The sequence below is a fragment of the Myotis myotis genome, unplaced genomic scaffold (genome assembly GCF_014108235.1).
Source record: "Myotis myotis isolate mMyoMyo1 unplaced genomic scaffold, mMyoMyo1.p scaffold_m19_p_2, whole genome shotgun sequence".
Lineage (NCBI taxonomy): Eukaryota > Metazoa > Chordata > Mammalia > Chiroptera > Vespertilionidae > Myotis > Myotis myotis.
The window spans coordinates 71,914,844-71,939,720 of NW_023416324.1; the positions used below are offsets into that span (position 1 = coordinate 71,914,844).

Below are 24,877 nucleotides of genomic sequence, written 5' to 3' on the forward strand. Positions count from 1 at the left end.
GATGGATAGTGATCATGGTTACAGAACAATGTGAATGTACTCAACGCCACCAAAAGGTGAATTTTCTATTGTTAAACTCTGCCTGATATTATTACTTAGTAATTACACAGCCATTAAGAGCACTGACCCAATCAGAATCTGACAGCTCTGTATTTGAGACTTGATCCCAACTGTTACACCTGTGGCCCCTGGAGCACACCACTAAGCCTCAGTTTCCTTGTCTATATCTATACCAGAGGAATGATAAAATACTTTGCTACCCATTATAGGCTGCTGTGAACTTGAAATAATTTATGTAGGAACTTAGCAGAGTTCATGGCACATAGAGATGGCTCAGTAACCCTTGACTCTTATTTTCTTTTTAGATTTTCGTAGCAATAAAGTTCTTTTGCATTTTATACAATGAGGACTAAAAACAAGGCCCCAGCACAAAGGGATTGTTATATAAAACTATGTAACAACTTCCCATAAAATGCATTCCATGTTGTAATAAGTCAAGGGATGTATGAACCCAAGTGTTGATCACTAAGCCAATGGTTAAAAAACCTTAAAAGTTTCACTGCCTAAGAGGCAACAATTTCAGAGAAGTCACAAGAACTTGAAATAATTTAACAGGTTAATATATATGTATTTTTATCAAGTACAATATGGTCATACAAAAGCATTTACTACAAATTGAATTCACACATACAAAAAGAGGCTATTTTATTTTTTTTGTCCCTTTTATATCCTATTTTAGGCAAAATGATGAAACCAGAAAATAACACAACTGCACTAGTTCTAAAAACTCGGAATTTTATATATGAAATATATCCAATCATCTATACCTCCTCTCAAATTCCAAACAATGAGGCTTACTGAATTATACTTAGAATCAACTTAAATAAATCTGTGCACGGTTCAGATGAAACATACATTGTCAATGTTAAAAGTCCAGGTCAGGTAGAAAAAGTATATAAAATTATTCATAAGTAAAAACATTTCATACAAAAGAAATGTTTGTGTTTTTAAACCCAGACAATATCAAGAGGAAATGCATTAAATTTTAAAACATGTTTTGGACCATTATATAAAATACCAAAAGGTTCAGAGTGTTGAACAACAAAATTTTATGCCGAACAAAGCCAAAAGTAAAAATTATTAAGTGTATTATAAAGCCAAATAAGACATAACTGCACTATATAATTTAGAAACTGGTTTAAGTGCATTTTCTCTGGACAATTCAACTACCACTTGTAAATATGGCAATTAATTGAAATGCAATTATATGCAGATTTGCAAGCCTTTTGGCCATTACATAAATATTAAAAAGTAAATTGCCAATTGAAAAATAAAAGGTTGCATACATAACGTAAAAGCACAATGGTCAAAGATGCACTATAAAATTGTGTTTAAAAAAACAATCATACTAAACAAAGAGCTTTCAGGCACTTGCATTCAGAAACGTTTCTTTTATAAATAAGCACATAGTTTCATTTCAAAAAAATAAAGCTGATTCTTCCCAATTGCAGCTATTAGTTGGGAACTGTATCATATATTAGGGATGCATTTAAATGGACCATTTTATAGGGAAAATCAACTAAACTTCAAAAATACAGATAATTCCAGTGAGACACAGAGGTGGCCCTATCAAAACATTCTACCATTCCGTACAACCAACACAGGATAACACAATACAATGACAACAAGCGAAATCCACGATTTGGCAATCCTATACACAAGGGGCCCTGTCAAAAATTTTCACAAAACAAACACAATACCACAAAACAAAACAACTAAAAAAGATAACACTACACAAACTGTGGGGTTTCATCTTCAAGGTCTTCAAATTGTTGCATTCGTTTAAGCCTTGGCCTCTGACATGTTGGGTGCACGTCGGGCACGTCATGCTCCTGAGAGTTCTCTTTAGGCTTACTTGTCGTCGGCTGCATGGGACAAGCTGGTGTGTTTTCTGAGTCTGGAACTGATTTCAGCATATGCCCCTGAGGAGCGTGAGCTATGCCAGGAGACACTGCTGGGGAGGATGCTGCAGGCTTCTCCTCAACCCCTCTCACGCTAGCAGTGGGAGCACGTGGCTTATAAAAGGTTGTCCAGTGCTGGGGCTGCAGTGTTCTGGGGGCTCTGACAGGAGCGGGAGGGCAGGAGTCAGAGGACTGTCTCTCCAACACCTGTCTTGCTGTTTCAGTGGATGGCTTACTAGGCTGGGTGGCACTGCCTGGATGGTCCCCACCAATCCTGACGCTCGTCATCACTCCTTCTTGGAGTGCATTGGGCACAATCATTGCAGTCTTTGCATTTAGGTCTTTTTGTTCATATTGTTTCTCCCCTGTTTTTTGTAGAGTTTGCTGGTGAAAGCCATCAAATCTGAAACAAATGGGAGGGGTGTCTTTTCTATTAACTCCTTCAAAGGCAGGATTCTTGCAAGACTTGTCTGAATTTACATTTCCCATATTTCTGCCATTTCTCTCATGAGGAGGGCTTGCAAGAAGCAGAAGTCTCTCAACAGGCAAACTTACAGGTCTAATTTTGGTCCTTGGAGTATACCTCTCAACAACACTGTTTGCTTCCCTATTGGGCTTTAGAGAAAATGGCTTGGAGGTTTTACAAACATCTTCCATCTTTTGTGATGCTGATTCAAGCTCTTGGTCAACATGCAAACACACTTTGTTGTCTGAAAAAGGAACAGATTTATTTAAAAATCAAACTTCCAGGCTCTTGGTTAACAAGAGGAACATGCTCTCAAAACAACAAAAGTCTTACATATTTTTCCATTATTCTTAGTTATCTATGAAGAGGAGTTTAAAGGTGGACTCTGAATAAAAATGTTAGAATTTTATATTTACTTAAATCAATATAATAAACAGCTACAAAAATCCATTGTTGGTTAGTAAAAAACAAATAAAAAAAATACTTGAAGTACTTTTTATGCACCATGCATTGACAAACAAGCAATTGCTGGGTCAAAGGGTTGTCATGATTTCAACAGGCAGACATTGGTAAATTCACCTCAGAAAAGTTACACCAATTTACAGGCCAGCCAAATACAGGTGTGCCCTTGAATCCCAACACTTTTGCCAACTCCCTAAATCTGCTTTTCAGTTACAGTCAACCCACAGCGAGAGCATAGTATATGAAATGCCTTAGATGTCTTTTAATCTGATCAATTAATAAATGGATTATAATATTAACCCTGTCCAATTAAGGTTCAATAGGTTTAAGGAAAAAATGTCATTCACTCCATTTACTGTTTACTCCTAGACTTACTTTCTTTTCTTTCCTATCAAGTCTGAACTCATGGCCCATGTTTTCTCAACGAGAACCCCGACTTCTTTTAAGCACTTTTCCTTTATGCTGGGTCTTCCCTACAAAAATTTCCTTTCTGGACAATTTCAGTCCTCTGTTCATGCTCCTCTTTTGGGCAGCGATCTATTCTGACAGGTGCCCACCAGAATCACTGTCAGCTGACACCTCATCTGACCTTCCTCCTCAGCTGAGATTGACGACCTCTCTTCCCTGGGCTTCCAAGCAGCACTCCGTTGTTTCCCAGCCCCACATTTACTAGTACAGACCACTTTAAGGGACCTGACTCATTGCGGTGGGGCTGTAGACACCCATCAAAGTATATTCTTAAGTTCTGAAGGGAAAGCTCATAGCCTAATGCAGTGGTTCTCAACCTTCCTAATGCCGCGACCCTTTAATACAGTTCCTCATGTTGTGGTGACCCCCAATTGCATTGTTACAAATTGAACATAATCAAAGCATAGTGATTAATCACAAAAACAACATGTAATTATGTATGTGTTTTCCAATGGTCTTAGGCGACCCCTGTGAAAGGGTCGTTTGACCCCCAAAGGGGTCGCGACCCACAGGTTGAGAACCGCTGGCCTAATGGATAAAAGCGCACACTCCAAACCCCAGCTGCTGGGGTTAGCTCAGCTCTACCACTTCTGCACTGGGCAAGGCAATCTCACTGTCCCTCAGTGTCTTCATTTGTCAAGATACACATAACTGCATTTATGCTGCTGGGTGACCTGAATTATCTAATCATGAAAAGTGCTTAGAATTTTCTGGTATACAATACGCACTCACAAATTGCATTTATTATTGTAACTATTCTAATTGGGAGTCCTAGGTCGTGGGATAGTAAAATAAGTACAAACATAGATTCAAATACGGACTGAATGATTTATTAGGGACATGACCTTTGGTATAATTTCACTCTCTCGCACTTTTAAACTATGGTTGAATGGAGCTAATGTACCTACTTTATAGCACTGTCATGAAGATTAAGTCAGATAAATGAAACCAAACAAAAAGCATAGTGCCTAGCAGAGAGAGGAAGGTACCCAGTCAGGCTATGTCAATGCTATTTGATTATACATCCCAATTTAACACATATGGCTGAATTTTTAAGAGCTGGAATTTAGCTCTAGTGATGTACAGAATTACAGTAATAAATGAAAGCCTTTCCACAAGCTTGATAGTTACCAATCACTGCAAATAAAATTATCCCACACACAGTGAATAAAATGACTGTAGTCTAGGAAATAAAAAGACATAAACATTTATGTGCTTACTGTGCTAAAGGCAGGTGACAGGTAATACATTTGAAAAAAATTTAGGAGTTTTGGGAGTCTAAATTTTTTAAATTTTAGGAGTCTAGTTGACTCCTTATGAGCAGTTAGATCAATACAATGATCTTTAGTAATAGAGATGCTAATGAACTATCATACTATCAATACATTTCTGCTATGACTATAAATGATGGCAAAAAAAAATTGAGAAAGAGCAAAAAAACCCCCACAAACAAAAAACACCTATGAACTCCAAGATATCCTATCAAATAAAAGAGAAACATGGTAATTAGCATATGACCGCTACCCTTCCCATTGGCTAATCAGGGCGATATGCAAATTAACTGCCAGCCAAGATGGCAGCTGGCAGCCAGGCAGCTTGAAACTAACATGAGGCTTGCTTGCTTCAGTGACAGAGGAAACCAATGTTCCCCACCTGCCTTGCTGGCCTCTGAGCCTGCAGTTTGAAACATTGTAACAAATATAGAAGCTTAACAAAACCCCAGAAACCTGCTTTCAGCGAGCCGGGATCTCAGAGATGGAGTTATACATGTTTTGATTATAGAACTTCAGCAGCAGAAGCCTCAGAGCTGGAGCCAGAGCTAAAGCTGGCCCAGAAAAAAGAAAAAAAGGAGCAGTTGGGAGCTTCAGCCCTCAGCCCCTCACCCAGACTGGCCAGGCACCCCAGTGGGGACCCCCACCCTGAGCCAGGACACCCTTTGGGGCAAACCAGCCAGCCCCACCCATGCACCAGGCCTCTATCCTATATAGTAAAAGGGTAATATGCCTCCCAGAACCAGGATCAGTGGAGCCGAGAGGCCTCCCGGCACCGGGATCAGCGTGACAGGGGGCAGCGCCCAAACCCCCTGATCGCCCTGCAGCTCTGTGTGTGACAGGGGGCGGGGCCACAACCTCCCTATCTGCCCTGCTCTGTTCGTGACAGGGGAAGGCGCCCCAACCTCCTGATCAGCCCTGCTCTGTGCCTGATACGGGGGAGCTCCCCAACCCCCTGATCGCGCTGCAGCTCTGTGTGTGACAGGGTGCGGCGCCCCAACCCGCTCCCCCTCCCCCCCCACGGGCCCTGCTCTGTGTGTGATGGGGTAGAGCCATAACCTCCCCATTGGCTCTGCCCTGAGTGTGACAGTGGAGGCACCCCAACCCCCTGATCGGCCCTGCTCTGTGGGTGATAGAGGGTGGCGCCCTAACCCCCTGATCCGCCCTGCTCTATGTGTGACACGGGGCAGTGCCCCAACTCCCCTATTGGCCCTACTCTGTGAGTGACAGGGGGAGCTCCCCAACCCCCTGATCGACCCTACTCTGTGCGTGACAGGGTAAGGAGCCCCAACCCCCCTGATGGGCCCTGCTCTGTGCGTGACAGGGGGTGGCGCTGCTACCTCCCCATCGACCCTGCCTTGAGTATGACAGGGGGCAGTGCCACAACCCCCCAATCAGCCCTACCCTGAGTGTGACTGAGGGTGGCATCGCAACCTCCTGATCCGCCTTGCTCTGTGCATGAGAGCGGGCGGCGCCCCAACTCCCCAATCGGCCCTGCTCTGAGCCCAACCAGGGGCTGCACCTAGGGATTGGGCCTGCCCTCTGCCACCCGGGAGCAGTCCTAAGCCAGCAGGTCGTTATCTCCCGAGGGGTCCCAGACTGTGAGAGGGCACAGGCTGGGCTGAGGGACCCTCCCTTCCTCCCAAGTGCACAAATTTTTGTGCACTGGGCTTCTAGTCTTTTTATAAGAAAGACTATTATGAAGAATGGTATTCACTTAAAAGTGAGTCAAGATACCCATAACTGCATTTATGCTGCTGGCTAGCAAGATCCACTAACTGAAGAAGCTTCATTCTCTGACTTCTCTCACCTCCACTCACCTTGGCTTTTCTTTTAATTCATGGCTTATTGACATAGTTTTAAATCAGTAAACATGTATTTTACATGGCCACTCACCAATGAGACACACATCACATTTTTCTAATGCATTCTGCTTTTGTTCTGATTCCTCAATAGATGCAGATGTTTCAAGAATTTTGTTTTCACTATCTGCAGTACGGATGTCCTGTTAATGGGAGAGAATTTTTAAACGTGATAAAGCAAAACACACCTCACAATAAACAAACCGTTCAAAGATTTATAACAATATAAATACTATAAAGTTCTAACACAATTCCACAAAGGTCAAAACTCACTTCCTTTGAAGAGAAAAACAGTGACTTCATGAAATGTTCTGGGTCTCTTTCTTCTGGTGATAAGAGAGGCTTCAGAAGACAGCCTTGGTTTACTTGAGGTGCAACACCACCTGTACTACACACAACTACATCTTGTGGCTGTAGGGATCCATCAAAGATCTTCTGGGAATAAGCAATGAGGAACTCTACCAACCGTGCTTGATTTGAGTATTCAGCAAGAGAAGAGATGGTGATAGGAGCAGTTGTGGGCCTTGGCCTAATAAGACTTGGTCCAAAGATCACCCCCAAGTTTTTGGAATTCATCTTGTTTTCTTCTGCATGATCTACGACCCTGTGGAGTAGAACACATAAAGCTGTGTGAGATTTGCATACTAGACTTCCTCGATAGTAATTAACATCATGGAAGGTTTGGAAAAAACAGACTGTAGAAGTCTAAGAAAAAAAATTTATTTGATTAAATGTTGACCACACACTAAGTTGGGTTTCATAGAATCAGGATAAAATTTAAGTAAGTAGAAGGAACTACTAGAGTTTTACTAGAAGAAATGAAAGAAAAAAAAAATACCCCTAAAAGGTAGGTCCTCAGGCTGGAAACGTAAACATCATGGTCAAATTTGCTCGAACTGTCCACAGCTAGTCTTCAAGCCTAGCTCATTCTACTTCCTAAAGATCTCTCTGCTCTACTGTCATTCCCACTGCTCTGGCCTTACTTCAAGCTCTTATCACCTTCTTTCTCTGATGATTCAAGGAAATCTGAATTATAGTAAAAGGCCACCCCTCCAAACCATTCTCCATATTGCTTCCCGGAAGATCTAATAGGCAAATCTGAGCATGTCAAATTCCTGGCTCAAAATTCTTTAGTGAATACAGAAGGAAGATAGTCAACTCATCTGCCAGGTATGTAAGATTTTCTTTACCAGGCCTCTACCTAGCTCACTCCTGCTACTGCTTATTATATCCTAACCTGATCAAATTGTTTATACTTCCCAAATGCAGAATGATTTCGTATGTCTCTGTGTCTGTTACCCTCTGCCAGGAATGCTCTTCTACACATTCTCTGCCATCAAGCCACTATTTAGTTCCTCAAGTCTGGCTCAGGGCTTCCTTCTCTAATTCATGACCTACCCTCCGCCATCTTCCTCTGCATGCTGTGCATAGCTCCATAACATAAATGCTGCTGCACTGCACTTGTATGCCTCCCAAATTGAAAAGCACAACAGGTGGCAAAAACATTATGTTTTCATTCTTATTTCCCCAACCAGAGCCTGGCACGTAGGAGGCATCTGAGGAAAAGATGTTGGCTGTATGGATACATTCATTATCTCCTTTTCTCTAACACATATTAGAAATGAAATGTTCATTTAAAAAACAATAGCACAGCCCTGGCAGGGTAGCTCAGTTGGTTAGAAAAGCATCACAATACGACGCCAAGGTTGTGGGTTCAATCCCTGGTTAGGACATACTAGTATACAAGAATCAACCAAAGAATGCGTAAATAAGGAGTCACCAATTAATGTTTTTCTCTCTGTCTCTCTCTCTTGCTTTCTCTCTAAAATCAATAAATAAAAAGAAGAATAAATACAATAGCACAACAATGTGAATGTACTTAATAGTACTGAACTGTACAGTTAAATGATTAAGATGGTAAATTTACATTGTCGACTTTACCACATTTTTTTAAGGAACAAAAACAAAAACTCATCAATTATCTATCCACTACTGAATGCTCTTCTTATGCAAAGTTCTTACCGTTTAAGATGTACTATGAGGTAATGAAGACTGTTAAAATTTGATACTGGCAACTGTCTTAGAAGGTCCTTGCTTTTTAGAAGAATTCGGTTGATTTCTATACATGTAGTTGGCCATTTTTTGTCCTCAAGGCTATCCTTTTTTGTCTCTTGTTCTTCATTTACATGTTGGATCTCTTTTGCAAGGTCTATAAATTCCTTGTACAATCGGAATAAAACAAACGGTTCTGGGAGCTAAAGAAGTAAAATTACATTAGAAATACCATTGTCTCCCCCCGCCCCATTAATAATTTACTGACTAGCTACTAAATGGGTTAACATGAATAAGACTTAAGTTCTAAATGCTACAGATGTGATCTATAAAGTGAATATGACAATCACCATAAATCATATCTTTATTTAAAATGAGTTTACTGATAATCAATAAAAGTCTAAACTTTACATTCATTACTGCTCCAAAGTTAGCATGCATGTTCTTCAGCTGTTTTACTGAAACAAACCCAGGATGATATACAACACAAGTCAAGCTATTTAGGAAAAGCTTATACTCTTGAGTTTTACTGGTATGGGGACTCTTGAGTTTTACTGGTAGTCAGTGGGGTGTCATAGCAACTGGTCATTCCACCATAACGGTCACTAGGCTTTTATGCATAGATAGAAATTTAATGACTGTATGCATGCTGAATGCAGAGATCCTAGAGCCTTCTTATCCTAATTGGCTCCCAAAGCCTGGCACCATACCTCCAGGCAGTAAAAGACCCTTCTCTGGGGTATCACACCAGCACCAGAATAAAGACCTAGAGATACAGACATCAAGTGTCTCTCAGGAAAGCTCAAAATCTTCAAAGACTTCCTATATTCAAGAGCTTCCAAAGACATTTCAATTCCTACCTCTTTCATTTTAAGCAAACAACCATGGAAGACAAATCAAAATAGGTAAAAAAAATCAAACCCTAAAACTTGAAGGTCTAAAACTATACTTTTCTAAATGGTAGTAGCCACTAACAACATAAGAGTAGAGCACTGGAAATGTAGCTGGTCCAAACTGACATGTGCTTTTAATGAAAAATATACATCAGATTTTAAAGACTCTAACAACAACAACAACAAAGTAAAATATTTCATTAACAATTTAAAAATATTGATTAGATACAAATATATTCAATGTTAAAATAAAATATTAAAATTAAGTCTACCTGTTTTTTCTTTTTATATGGCTACTAGAAAATTTAACATTATATATGGATCTACATTATATTTATATTGGATAGGGCTAGAGACTATGCAGAGAACTCTTTATTTATTTATTTACTTTTTATTTTTTATTTTTTTTGAGAGATAGAGAGAGAGAGAAAGAGAGAGACATGAACCATCAACTTGCTGTTCCACCCATCCACATATTCATTGATTGATGCCTGCATATGCTCTCACCAGAGATTGAACCTTCAATCCTGGCACATTAGGACAATGCTCCAACTAACTGAGCTACCCAGCCAAGGCAAGAATGTTTTTTTAAAAAAGTTATGAATATCCTGAAGTGGGTAAGATACTGCATTCACTTAAAAAGAAAGAATCTAATAATAATAATAAAAAACAGAGAACCAGAGTTCTTAGAAATTAAAACATGACTTTAGAAATGAAATAGTTTACAGCAGGGCTGAATGAAAAGCTTCGGAAATATCGTAGAAAGTATTAAAAAAAAAAAAGAATAATAGAAAAAAGGAACTACAGAAGCAGTACATGTCCAAATATAAGTTCCAGAAAGAAAACAGAGGGGAGAAGTGGGCAATAATATAAAACTCCTAAGAATTAAAGGACAAATAACCAGAATAACATATTTCACAGAGTGCCTGAAACAGATGAAATACACTCTCATCCAGGCATACCATTGTGATATTTTAGAATAGGGAGAAAAAGAAAGCTCTACAACAGTGGTTCTCAACCTTCTGGCCCTTTAAATACAGTTCCTCATGTTGTGACCCAACCATAAAATTATTTTTGTTGCTACTTCATAACTGTCATGTTGCTACTGTTATGAATCGTAATGTAAATATCTGATATGCAGGATGGTCTTAGGCGACCCTGTGAAAGGGTTGTTTGACTACCAAAGGGGTCTGGACCCACAGGTTGAGAACCGCTGCTCTACAAGCTTTCAGAGAGAACAGGCCACACACACAAATATTCAGGAATGAGAAGGATCCGAGTCTCCAAACAGAACAAGAAAAATGCCTTCAAAATTCTGAAGAAAATAACTTCCAGCTTAGAATAAATATTATATCCTTCCACATCATCCACACTCTCCAATTCCCATCAAGAAAATAGAATAAAGACAGACAAATAAAGTTTCAAATATTTAATCTTATTGCTCAAGGGATGGGCATGACTAAAACAGAATAGATCAACACAAAGCACAGAAGACAGGTGCAACCTCACAAAAGAGAAGAGGGTGGAGACGAAAGGGTCCAGGATGACAGACAGACAGCAGAACTCTGAAGAGGGACATGTTCAGGACTGTGGTTACTATGCTCTCTGTAACTCTCTTCATTTTGACCAGAGGGCAGAGGGCTGCTGGGCTTGGCCCAGGTCATTTTTAATACTTGGCTTCTCATGACAATGTGCAGATTGTTCCAGCAACCCCTCCATGAGCTGCTCCTTGAAGCCACAAAGGCCACTTATTTCACCCCACATAAGTGCTTTCTTTGGATCTAATCCTGTAAACTGCAATAAGCACAGAAAGAGGAAATACAAAGTAGGCCACTTCTCAACCATCTTCCTGCTGAATTTCCAGAGAACCCAGCTTATAGGATAGCCCTGGCTGACACCCCAAGTGTGGTGAACTTCTAGGATACACTCATGATGGTGCCCACTGACCTCCCACACAGCTACATTGAAACACTGTGTCAATGAAGGTAAAGCTGGACTATGACCCAGACACTGTTGTTACTGAATCGACCCTTCTTATAACAATGTAATAGTCTTTCCTTACACAGCTAGATTTATGCTTTCTGCTTAGTTTTCTATAACTTAATGATATACTGTTTAGGAATTCACAACAGGTATTAAAACTTAAGAAAGGAGTTATTAACACGGCTAGGAAAAACCACTGGAGTGGGGTTACAGACTGCAATGGGGAGGGGCACAAAGAACCCTTTTAAAAGGTATAGTAGGTGTTCTATTTCCTTAAGCTAGGTAATGGGAAATGACTGTTTGTTTTTATTACTATTGGTCTGTAAACTGTACATACATTTTATATATACTTTAATGTATATATTAAGAAAGATATTAATATGGTCTATGTCAATGAACGTATGTGTAGCAAATGTAGTCATCAAAATACAAATCATATTTTTGCTCTTTTCCAGTTAATGTTAGGTTTTAAGGGTAGACTTTACCTGTCGAAGGTATAATTTCAAGACGTCACAGATGTCATGTGCACTAAATTCTGAAATGTCTACCAACTGCATTCCATTTTCCAAAGCCTGACACAGTTTTTCAGTTTTTATTTTGTTTCCACATACACGATAAATTCCCTTAAGAAGAAAGAGGGAAAATATTGCAAAATTCTGTTTAGAATAAAAGCTAAATGTGGACATTTAAATATCTTTGATGTGCCCACTTCAATTTTTATTAGTACTTCAGAAAAAAAAAACTTGTGTTAAATAAGGTAATATTTTCCAAATAAATCTGAATAAAATCAGTTCTTATTAAAAATTAAGAGCACTGTTTTCCTTTAAAGTGTTATCATTAGAATAAATCACACGGGCATTTGTTTAAAAATTTTCATTTCAAGAGTTACAACATACCTGTAGACACAAGGCTCTACTTTCAATCTCTGTGGCACATACTTTAAGTATAAAAGGAATGCCATCTGGTTCTTTTTTTGCAACTTGTGTGAATTCTGCTCCAAATAAATGTATTTTCCCCAAAAGTTTTTGATGACCACAAATGATGACTAAATTTTCCAAACACTTTCGGTGACAAACAAGGAGACACTAAGAAAATAATTTAAAACTGGTTAATTTATCTTAAAACTATTCACAACTGGACAAGCTAAAGGTAGAGTGGTAACACAAAAAAATGAGTCTAAAAGGTATTACTTACGTGTTTGGAATACATTTAATAGCAAAATGAAATATAAAATTGTAGAAGGTACATGTGGTTCAATTTAATTGCAATCCTAATCAGTAAAATTAATTTTTAAAAGTATAAAACAAAAAGCATTAAGGGGCTAATGTAATTCCAGAAAGATCTTACCTCTTCACATTCAACACCTTGGAATACTACAATGCTTTCACAATCCCTACATTTCGTGGGGGATCTCAACTTGCGAAACTTGTGAGTGAGAGCTGCCTTTGACATCAATGTTTTCTTATATGTTCCAAGTGAATTGGGTCCTTGCAATAGAAACAGATTATTATATAAAAATCGTAAGGTGACTTTTTTTCATAAGACAAAATATTTTGAAAAATTTGCAATCATTCAAAGGTTACAAAAAGCTATTAGTTTGAGTCTATAAAATAAAGGGTCTAATTTAGAAATCTCTTACGAGGCACACATTTATCAAACATTTTAACGATGAGTAAAAATCACCACCAAACCAGTAAGGTACTTCTAAAATAGTACAGCATAATGTTTGCAGAATCAGAAAGTTAACACTGTTATTAATATGCTCTTTATTAAGCTGGGAAGGGTTTTATATAGGTGGCATTTACATAGAGTTTTTATAAAATACCCCTTTTTTAAAAACTTCAAAGAAAACTAGCTGTATGAGGTAACTGTGTCATATTCCCATTACAGATAAAGCTATTCTTAAATCATCATAAAATTATTGCTAATACTAGCTAGTAATATATGAATATCCTGCTAGAGGTCAAATGTTCTGTACTGTTTTAGGAAATGATGCCAAAACAGGTATCTGGAGGTTTCAAATATATAAAATTAATTTATATGAGTCTAATTCAAGTCATTAAGGTAAGACTTATTTTTTTTTGGAAAAAAAAAAAGACTTTTCTTTTATATCCTTCAACATCCACAACTTTCCGTGTCCTCAAAAAGTATACTTATTTACCTTTCCTGCTTAACTCCTTGCTCTATTTCTACTGAAGTGGCTTTTTCAGAATTTCTCATGCATGGCAATACTTTTAACAGTTAAAGCACTATATTAGGTTTATGAAAGGTCAAAATATCTAGCCTATTTTAGCACCATGCTAATACATTCCAGATTGAGTAGTTTTGCTTTTTGTATTTGTAACATTGATTAATATATTATCAACCCATACTTGCACATAATTTGTTGGGATATATTTGATATATTTAAGTCTTTATAATGCCTTTTGTTTAATACACAGCAAAGTACAGTAGGTCCTCAGGTTACGTCAAAGATCCGTTCCTATGGCGCAATGTAACGCGATTTTCGCCGTAAGTCGGAACCCACCTACATAAGCACCTATGTCACTCACATGGAGCACATACACAGCGAAATAAAGTGAAACAGTAAAAAAAATAATTTAAAAGAAAGATAACAATTTCTGACCTTTACTTGTGGTAAATAAATAAAAAACATAAAGCATATATGTACATACGTTGAAATGATGGAACTTTTTTTTTAATAAATAAATGGGAGATGGCGACGTAACCACGAAACGACGTACGTCGAGTCCGACATGACCCGAGGACCATCTGTAATTCTTTACATTATAGTACTGTCCTAATATCATGCAGTGCTACTGATTTAATTGGTTTAGTGAGAGCTTGATTCAGTGATATTCAGAGTGTCAATACCAGCTTCTGAAGGGGAAGGTGGCTCTCTTTCATCTAGGTCATCTGCAGAAGACATGGTTCCACTGGATGGAGTTCGTGGAAGTTTTCGGTGAAAATCTCCTAAAAGGAATTATGAATACAATTACCTGGCCATGCACTGTAGAATTTTACAAATGGGTAATGACAACATCCTTTTTGTTGTTGTTCCACTTAACTGGTTGCTTCTTGTATGTGCCCTGATCGGAGCTCAAACCTGCAACCCTGGTTTATCAGGACAACACTCTAACCAACTGAGCTACCTGGCCAAGGCAAAATGACAATATCTTTTGAATAACACAGTCATAATATTTATTAGCTACAATGTAAAAAATGTGTTCCATTCTCAGACTTTGGATACAGGGAATTCTAATACTTATTCAAAAGAAAGTTGAACCAAAGAAAATTGAACCGAAACTGACATTTTCAGGTAAATGTAAAATTGAGAATCATTCATCCCAATGAGACCTTAATTATCAATTTCTGATAGTAAGTGTTAAACATTGTACGCTCTACAAGACAGGAAGTATTTTCTGTTCACATCATATCTAATACCTGACAGAGTAGTTGGCACAATAGCAAAGTTGTCATTAAATGCTTATTGAGTTAAGTGCTAAATAAATGTATACAATGTAACCTAAAGTTTGTAAAATACATAAAAATCTTTAAATTCAGCAATATAATAGTAATGTCATATTTATGTGAACAGTGTAACAAGAGACTAGGAATCAGGAAGAATGATTCCTGACAGGGAACTGAGATCCCAAGATGCAAGTTCTGTACGCAAAGGACACAGTTATGTGTATGAAAGCAGGTTCAGAAGCAGTCCAACTAGGCAATGGTGTTTATTTTTATTTGCTCCCTGCTATTAAAACAGGATTATAGTTAAGAATTAACTTAACTCACGGCCTTAACTATCTAAGGTTCAGAGTTAGAAAGGGCTTTATAAATTATTTAAAACAATACCTTCCCCAAAAGATTCCTCTGCATAATATGCTTAAAAGGTAGTCACCTAGTTTTTGCTTTGAATGTGTCCCTAATGATTGAGAAATCATGAGGTTGCATATTCCATTGTTAGAACTATTCTAACTGTAAAATGGCTCTCTTATATTACTGAGCAGAAATCTGCCTCTCTATAAACCCGTCTTAGGCCATATTTCTCCCTAAAGGAGCACACAAAAGCACTCCTCACCTTTACATGTCCAATATTTAAGGACAGCTGCCCTGTCCCCAAGTTTCCTCTTTCCTAGGCTCGGCATACTCAGGTCTTCACCCATTTACCTTGTGACCAAGTTTCCACAATTTTGTCTAATTTACATGAAATCTCATAGGATCCCAAATAATTTAGGGTTTTCTCTAAAACAGGTCTTAATTTCTGGGGATTGCTGAGGAACCACACTGTTTTTATAAAGCTAATTACAAATATTCGGTTAAATATTTAGGCTCATATCTCCAGAGTATCCCTCTGAACACAGCTAGTTTTAAAGGAAATAAAGCAAGCCTACAAATAACAGGGCTGCATGGAAATTATTTCTAACTTAAATTCAAAGATTTATTTACATGAATAAAATTTCTATAATATGCAGAACACTAAAAAATAATGCCTTGGACTCTGTGATTAAATCCTATAACATTATCTAATGCAGTGCTAAGATCCTAAAGGAAGGTAGGTTGCCAGGAAGAACAGAACTGGAACAGTCTCTGGTAGAGGAGTGGAGAAGAAAAAATGCCAAAGTAAAAATCTCCTGGGTTCAAGTGCTACCTTCTCCTGCTGGTTGTAGTATCACTTACAGCATGTTATCCTCTTTGAAGCCACAATAGGAGCTTTCAGACACTTTCTCTGCCTTTCTAAGGAGCATGAAATTATCAAAGTACTATAAAGTACATTTATAAAAAATTAATAAGAATAGCAATCACAGGCATAAGAATTAGTGTTAAATATAATGTCCATTACAGCAATTAACTATAAAACAATCCAAAAGATAGATAATAGTTATGTTCACAGAATAGAATACTATCCAGATTAGAGTACAAATTAAAGATGGGTACTTACACCGATATGGACATTAAAAAAAGACACATGGAAGTAAAAAAAGAACAGCATGATTCCATCTGTGTATCATTCTGAAGAGGGGAAGGCTCAACTAGATACACATACTAAAACATTTGATGCTTTATTCTGGTGGAATAGGGCAATGTTATCAAGGAGGTGTACATAGGTACCTAATTTACTGATAATGTTCTATTTTATTATTTTTCTTTTAACTGCATACACACAAACCTCTCTATAATTCATTATAAAAATAAGTAGTTGTAAAATATTTCTCAAAAGGAGTATTTTAATCTTTTACTGAGTTTTCACTGCTAGAGTTAAATACTCATATACCTGGACTTATAGATTCTGAATCCAAAGATCTAGACTCACTGCTTCCTCCAGTGCTCTCAGAGTCGCTGAACATCCCAAATGTCCACGACCTTATAAAAGAAGGACCTTTAAGAAAAGAATATTTAAAGTTAAACTTGGCTGCAGATAGTTCATAAGGCAAAATACTGACATATAAAATGAGATAAATCGAGTTTCTTTAATCATAATCAATAATAAATTTTAAAACAAGCCCAGTGTTTAAAACTGTGAATAAGGCTTCATAAAGTTACAATTCAAGGCCTGATTTTTAAATTCTAGGGTTGCAACCCTTTTAATAATCACATTTAAACAATTTTATATTTCATAAACTTAGTGCTGTCTTTAATGTGAATACCTACCTGTGATATCGGCACTGTTGGAGCATCTGTCCTCGTCAATCTTACTAGAACTGTCAGGAAGGCGCACAACGTCCTCTAAAGAGTCAGCAGGTCCATATCCAGAAGAGTGGGAACTATTTGTTAATTGCTTAATTACATTCCTAAGAAAAACCCAAATAAAATTCATCACTGAGGATGACTAATAATAAGCCTAGTTTATTTTGTTGTCAGAAAAATGTTAATTTAATGAATGTAGAATAATTTAACTAAATATTAAGAACAAATCATATTATATGGTTCGACTTCCTAAAGAAGGTATGAGTAAAACTTAATCATTTATATTATTATAACTGAAATATAGCAAAGAGTAGCAAAAGCAGGAGAACCAAGATGGCGGCATAGGTTAACGCCGGAGTTTGCTGCTCTGAACAACTACTTCAAAAGTGAAACCAAAAAACGGAAGGGACATCACCCAGAACCACAGGAACGCTGGCTGAGTGGAAGTCCTACAACTAGGAGGAAAGAGAAACGCATACGGACACTCAGAGGAGGCACAGTGCTGAAGTCAAATTCTGAGGTGCGGAGTGCGCGGAGCGGGCTGGCGGCGGAGGGCGCGGTTGGCGTTTTCAATCGGGAGGGAGTCCCAGACTCTGAGCTCCAGATCCGGGCGAGTCTTTAGGGACCCAGACTCAAACGGGAGCAGCGGGACTGTCTGGCTTCGGTCAGAGCGAGTGCAGCTTTCTCTCCGAGCTTTGCAGCGGGTGCTGGGACTCAGAGAGGCAGAGCCCCTGGGGACAGGACTGAGAGCCGCCATAACTGCTCTCTCAGGCCCACCCTGTTGATCCTGTGCGACCCGCCCCGCCCAAGCCCTGCACACAGGCATTTGCTGGATAGCCTCAGGCAAACGCCAGATTAGCACCTCCCTAGAGGACAGAAGTTCTCTCACTGCTGACACAGCTGATTCTCATAGCCACTTGGCCTGGAGGTCAAACCCTCCCTGGAATTAACTACAACAATCAAGATTTAACTATAAGACTGCGAACAAAGACCACTAGGGGGTGCACCAAGGAAGCATAACAAAATGCGGAGACAAAGAAACAGGACAAAATTGTCAATGGAAGATATAGAGTTCAGAACCACACTTTTAAGGTCTCTCAAGAACTGTTTAGAAGCCGCCGATAAACTTAATGAGATCTACAAGAAAACTAATAAGACCCTCGATCTTATATTGGGGAACCAACTAGAAATTAAGCATACACGGACTGAAATAACGAATATTATACAGACTCCCGACAGCAGACCAGAGGAGCGCAAGAATCAAGTCAATGATTTGAAATGCGAGGAAGCAAAAAACACCCAACCGGAAAAGCAAAATGAAAAAAGAATCCAAAAATGCGAGGATAGTGTAAGGAGCCTCTGGGACAGCTTCAAGCGTACCAACATCAGAATTATAGGGGTGCCAGAAGATGAGAGAGACCAAGATATTGAAAACCTATTTGAAGAAATAATGACAGAAAACTTCCCCCACCTGGTGAAAGAAATGGACTTACAGGTCCAAGAAGCGCGGAGAACCCCAAACAAAAGGAATCCAAAGAGGACCACACCAAGATACATCATCATTAAAATGCCAAGAGCAAAAGATAAAGAGAGAATCTTAAAAACAGCAAGAGAAAGAAACTCATTTACCTACAAGGGAATACCCATACGACTGTCAGCTGATTTCTCAACAGAAACTTTGCAGGCCAGAAGGGAGTGGCAAGAAATATTCAAAGTGATGAATACCAAGAACCTACAACCAAGATTACTTTATCCAGCAAAGCTATCATTCAGAACTGAAGGTCAGATAAAGGTCTTCACAGATAAGGAAAAGCTAAAGGAGTTCATCACCACCAAACCAGGATTATATGAAATGCTGAAAGGTATCCTTTAAGAAGAGGAAGAGGAAGAAAAAGGTAAAGATACAAATTATGAACAACAAATATGCATCTATCAACAAGTGAATCTAAGATCAAGTGAATAAATAATCTGATGAACAGAATGAACTGTTGATTACAAATAGAATCAGGGACATAGAAAGGGAATGGACTGACTATTCCTGGGGGGGAAAGGGGTGTGGGAGATGCGGGAAGAGACTGGACAAAAATCGTGCACCTATGGATGAGGACAGTGGGTGGGGAGTGAGGGCGGAGGGTGGGGTGGGAACTGGGAGGAGGGGAGTTATGGGGGGAAAAAAAGAGGAACAAATGTAATAATCTGAACAATAAAGATTTAATTAAAAAAAAATTGAAAAAAAAAAAAGAGTAGCAAAAGCAAAGTCAATTCATGTCATGGTTCAACTTTTCTAGTATAACCTCTGTGGAAAATGAAGGTTAAATCTGCATACTATTCATTCAAAATAGGTATAACCATGACTTGTCATTCTCAAAAGATTCCTAAATCTTAAAGATCTGAGCTCTGGGTCAAATAGAAAGCTTTTTTACTCTTAAATGAGTTACATCTTAAGTAATATTTAAAAATTCAGAAAAAAGTAAAGTCAATTCTGCCAATATTACTTTAATAAGATACCACTTTATACCAGAATAGGAACTTAGCAATAAATATTTTATCTCTTGAAAAAAATTTAGCTGTACATTCACACTTACCCATCAACTTTTTCTTCTTCAGTCGAATTCGTGGCCCTGACAAATTCACTATACTCTTGGCCTGGGTCATAAAGTTTGGCACTATCACAGAGAGACTGTAAACTGTTTGCGAGGGAGGCAGCCTGTAGTTGTTGCATTTGGAAGAGGTTAACTGTTACCTATGATCACAGATAAAGACAAAAGTCAAAATAACATGATATACAGAATGCTATGTAAAGATACATTTACTTCAAGTGACAACACCAAGGAAAAGGAATAAAGTGAAGTAAACAACATTGAATATCATCATAAGCATACTATGTTGCCTGACGTTATGCAAGGTCTAGATTCAGAAAATATAAGTTTTAATCCAATATCTAGGAGCAATCATTTCCAGTAAAATTGGCTTAAACCAAAAAGTTCAAAAACACAACTCCGTATCCCTTCTGGTTCACAGTTTTGGGAGGTAAATGTATTTTTGAGGATCCCCAGCTCTGTACTCAAATGATCTGTTCACAATTGTCTCAACTCTTACATGAAAATGTGGGGGGAAATTCTAATCAGAGCACTATTATTTTGATATTCATTTTTCAATCCTATAAAAATAGAAATGCTTTATATGTATAATGTATCCTAGAGTACTACATTTTTATAATTAGGTATTATTTTGAATGCACGCTACTCAAAATACATTATTCCACTGAGTTTCTGCAAATGTGTAAATATGTTATCAGTGCTACCACTTAACGTAACAATAACAACAACAATATAACAACTGACAGAGCTTCTAATATGCCAGATCCATTCTGAGAACTTCACTACTTTAATGCATGAATTAACTAATTTAATGTTCACAAAACCCTAGGCTTTGGGTATATTATAGCAAACAGATGAAACCCCACTCCTCACTGAGTTTAAGTTCTCCTCAGACTGGTGTCAAACAGAGAGAGCGGATTAAGTAAATAAGATAATTTCTGGTAGTGAAAACAACTAATAATATTATGTAAGACTGTCAAGTTATGGAATATGACCAGATACATGTTTATGGAAGGTTACTTCTGACATGGTAGGTTAGTACTGGCCTTTCTGAGGATATAGCATTTGAACTGAGAACGGACATAAGAATGAATGAAAAGCTTCAGGGAGAACATCAATCCAGACAAAAGACCCAAGGGCAAGAATTAGTGGGAAAGAGCTTGTTGCACTCAAGAAACAGATGAAAGGTCAATATGACTGAAGCATATTGAAAAGGTGGGGGCAAAAAGGAGGGCAGTCATCTAAAACACATTAAAAGAGTCTGGACAGCTGTTGGAGGGTTGGGGAGTGGTGGAGGGATTGAGCAAAAAAAGAAAAAAAGAGAAAAAACTCAGTGTGCTGACTGCTGGGAGTCGGGTGGAAGGAGGTAAAGGAGGGTATACGGGGGACAGTGACGGAAGGAGGCTGGGCTTGGGGTGGTGAACACACAATAGATGTTGTGCTGTGGAATTGTGCACCTGAAACCTGGATAATTTTACTAACCAGTGTCACCCCAATAAATTCAATAAAAAGGAAACAGCCCAGTGCCCATCAGTAGATGAATGGATAAAAAAAGGTGTAGTACATTTACACGATGGAATACTACGCAGCTGTAAAAAAGGGTCTCCTACCCTTTGAGACAGCCTGTGGGGACCTGGAGTGCATTATGCTAAGTAAAATAAGCCAGTCAAAGAAAGACAAGTATCATATGATCTCACTTATACGTAGAATCTAATGAAGAAAATAAACTCCAGAGGCATCGAAGCATGGCACAGACTAAGGATCTCAAAGGGGTAAGGGGGACAGGTAGAGATTAACCAAGAGTTTAACCAAAGAACTTATATGCATATACCCATAACCCATGGATACAGACAATAGGGTGGGGTAAAGGCCTGGAGTAGAGTAGAACTGGTGGAAGGGGGCATGGGGGGGGGGGGGCGGGGAATGGGGAACATTTATAATACTTTCAACAATAAAGACACTTTTTTAAAAAAAGGGGAACAAAAAAGAAAAATATAAATGCAACTGATATGACGTATTTTTAAATGCCACTCTGTCTCCTGAGTGGGGACTGTGAATGAATGCCAAATTTCATTGGCTTAATGTTATTTCAAAGACTGTCATGTTTCCTCTTCATGCTCTGGATATACCAAATGATATGTTGAACTTATGATTAGCCTCTAAGTCTTTTCCAAGGTAGACAGGCATTCCTCAAAGATAACTAAAACTCATCACAAATAGGATTTGAAAAGTGCACCTAACAGAACAGCTTATTTGTGCCCTAAATTTTTCAAAGAACAAAGGAAATTCAAACTACAAATGGAAAAGCTTAAGTTCAGCAACTAGCTATGATCAGGAAAATCTCCATTTAATGGTAAACTGGACTTACTTTCTTGATCCTAAAAGTAACTATACATTTTTAATACTTTTAATAAAATTCTATGAATCTAGTTAAAAACACCAATAATTTGAAAAGCCAAATGAATAGACTGGTATAACCAATTCACCTGCTGAATGTCTCTGAGAATCTACATATATAAAACCCTAATATGCAAATAGACCAAACAGTGGAACAACTGAACAACCGGTCGCTATGATGTGCGCTGACCACCAGCGGGCGCATGCAGAACATAGCAGGCAGCAGAGTGCGGAACATGGCAGGTATCGGCCGCGGTGGGATGATGGATCAGATGAGTGGGGGCACCAGACCAAGGAGGGCGCCAGTCGCTGTCATCGGGGTGAGCCTCTGGTGGTTACTGAAAATTCTTTGCTCCCACGCGCCACAGTCCCACCCAGCGCTCACACCTGCTGCCGGCACTGGAGCCTCCACTTGCACCTGGCACCAGTCCCGATCGCTTGGAGCTGTCAGCGGGTGCAAATGGTGGCTGCCGGCCCCAATCACCTCTGAGGACTTCTCTATCTCCCCCTGCTCCTGAGGGGTGATCGGGGCAGCAGCCACCACTCACACCTGCTGACAGTGCCAGCCCCGCTCGCACCCACTTCTGGCACCAGCCCCAATCGCTCCATGCCGTCAGTTGATGCGAGTGGAGCTGGCGTCGTCAGCGCGTGGGAGTGGTGGTGGCAGGAGCGGGGCTGCCAGCAGAGAGGGGACCAGGGGCTACAGCAGGAGGGACCGGGCAAGGGTGTGGAGGATGGGCCAAGACCCATCCCTGTGCCTACCGCAGCCTCGCGGGCCACAGTTCCTTTCAAGGTGCATGAATTCGTGCACTGGGCCCTAGTTAATAATAAAAGACTTAAGCAATAATATATATAGGTAGCCCAATCTTAAATATATCTTCCCTAAATTATTCAGCCTTCTCCCATACTTAACAGAAATGCTAAAGTGAGGTCTCCAGGTGGGAGTTCCTCCAGGACTTGATAGGCATCTTAACTGAAGTGGCCCACAGGCACCTAAAAAACCATCATGCCCCTTTAGACCTTTTTGTCCCTCACTGCGTTTTCTGATTCAGGGACTTAGTCCCTTTCTTCTAGGTTCCCAATAGTTAGCAGTGTCCACATTTGGGGAAATGAGCAAATAAAGAGTAATAGGAAGTGTTATTAGTCCAGGTCATATTGTAATTTTGTATGTTTTCTGGTATTGCTCACTCAAGCACACAGGACTTCCAATTCTATGCCCAGCTTTTGTCATCTACATCTAATTTTTATTACTACGTGGGCACAAGAATTACTGTAAATTTTTCTGACAGCTGATGAACTACAATTTTCCATAATTTCAAATCAATGGGACCTAATCAAATCAAGGGGAAAAATTTCTCCCACTTAAATGAGCAATAATATAAAAATTAATTTTTGTTCAATATATTTCATATCTACAATTTTTTTAAATGATAGTTTTCTTGAACGTTCTAAAAAAAAACCCAAAACACTCTTGTTCTAATTTTTCCCATTCTTCAAAGCCCAATGATTTGATTAGGTCTTTAGTGACTATCTTGCACACTTCTCCTTCCTCTCACTTAGAAACTAATTATGATCTACATCCCACATACTTCAATGCTTTAAAATTCAAGACAATTTTGAATATTCAAACATAATCCTTAATGACCATAATATAACCATTTTTCTGGGATATGAATCTGATTGTGTATGTTCCTTAATATAGTGAATGAACCTGATTGTCTATCATCTTTATATCTCAAATGATTTTGTTTTTTCTGCAATATATATGCAATGATATATCCTAGAATGGAAACATATATTTTTAAAAACAATTTGGGAGGTGGTGTTGAAAAATAAGTCACCAAAAATATCAATTTTTTTGATGGAAGAGAAGAAAACTTACATCGGAGAAAGTCACAGTTTTTACCTAGAAGATAATATCTATAATCAAGAAATGTTGTTGGATTTAGTATTTGCTTATATTTAAATGTGAATAATGCCTAAACAATAAAATTAAATAAATAAATGTGAATAATGCCATTCAGAACAAGTAACACTGATTGGTTAAATTGGTTTAAAAAACCTAAACAATAAGAAATTTTATTCACAAATACACATACAGAACCTCTATATAAACTGTCCTTATACATTACATATTGTAGTGATTTTCATGAGTTTGGGAATTTGTTCAAGTTTAGGGAACTTGAACTTTAAAGTTTACTTCATACATTGATATATATTGCTTTCCAATTTTTCAGTATATGTTAATTCTAAACTCCTTGAGAGCAGGTATCTGTTTTACCTTTCTTTTACATAACTAGTAGGCATTTATAAATACAGATGTATTACATACAAAATTAGTCAACCTCTTTCTTGTTCACATAACATCAAATTAAAGAAAATCATAATTGTATTACCAAGTAGCATCATTTTTAAGAGGAATGTAGACAAACAAGATTGCAGCTCATGGGAGAATTTAAAACCATATTATAGGGAAAAAAGTAATCATATTTTGGGATATTTAATATGAAAAAAAAAACAGAGAAGGAAGATAATTATCTTTAAATATTTAAAATGTTGTCTGTGGAAAAGGGTTACATTAGTATAGTATGACTTCAAAGTTCCACAGGAAACAGACTTTTTTTGGCTCAATATAAACATCATACTAATTTTGGAGTTGCTCAACCCAGACTAAATAATAATTCAGCAAGACAGCACAGGATTTAAGAGCATAGGCTCTGCAGTGGTTCTCAACCTTCTGGCCCTTTAAATACAGTTCTTCATGTTGTGACCCA

At 38.3% G+C, this 24,877-nt stretch overlaps 1 protein-coding gene across 13 annotated transcripts in view; it reads right to left on the minus strand.

The window, feature by feature from the left end:
- Nucleotides 1-604: 604 nt before the first annotated feature.
- ARHGAP29 (Rho GTPase activating protein 29) overlaps nt 605-24,877 on the minus strand; it is an 83,110-nt gene continuing 58,837 nt past the window's right edge. For 12 of the 13 annotated variants that reach the window (XM_036347950.1, XM_036347947.1, XM_036347941.1 and 9 more), the window contains 11 exons: nt 19,692-19,849; nt 17,071-17,210; nt 16,694-16,798; nt 14,293-14,391; nt 12,766-12,905; nt 12,315-12,503; nt 11,904-12,041; nt 8,513-8,745; nt 6,764-7,094; nt 6,525-6,633; nt 605-2,671 (listed from right to left, as the gene is read on the minus strand). In XM_036347950.1, coding sequence (XP_036203843.1) covers nt 1,791-2,671; nt 6,525-6,633; nt 6,764-7,094; nt 8,513-8,745; nt 11,904-12,041; nt 12,315-12,503; nt 12,766-12,905; nt 14,293-14,391; nt 16,694-16,798; nt 17,071-17,210; nt 19,692-19,849 — 2,523 coding nt within the window. In that variant the 3' untranslated portion in view covers nt 605-1,790. The remainder of the gene's footprint in view (nt 2,672-6,524; nt 6,634-6,763; nt 7,095-8,512; nt 8,746-11,903; nt 12,042-12,314; nt 12,504-12,765; nt 12,906-14,292; nt 14,392-16,693; nt 16,799-17,070; nt 17,211-19,691; nt 19,850-24,877) is intronic. The other variant, XM_036347945.1, reaches the window with a different exon arrangement.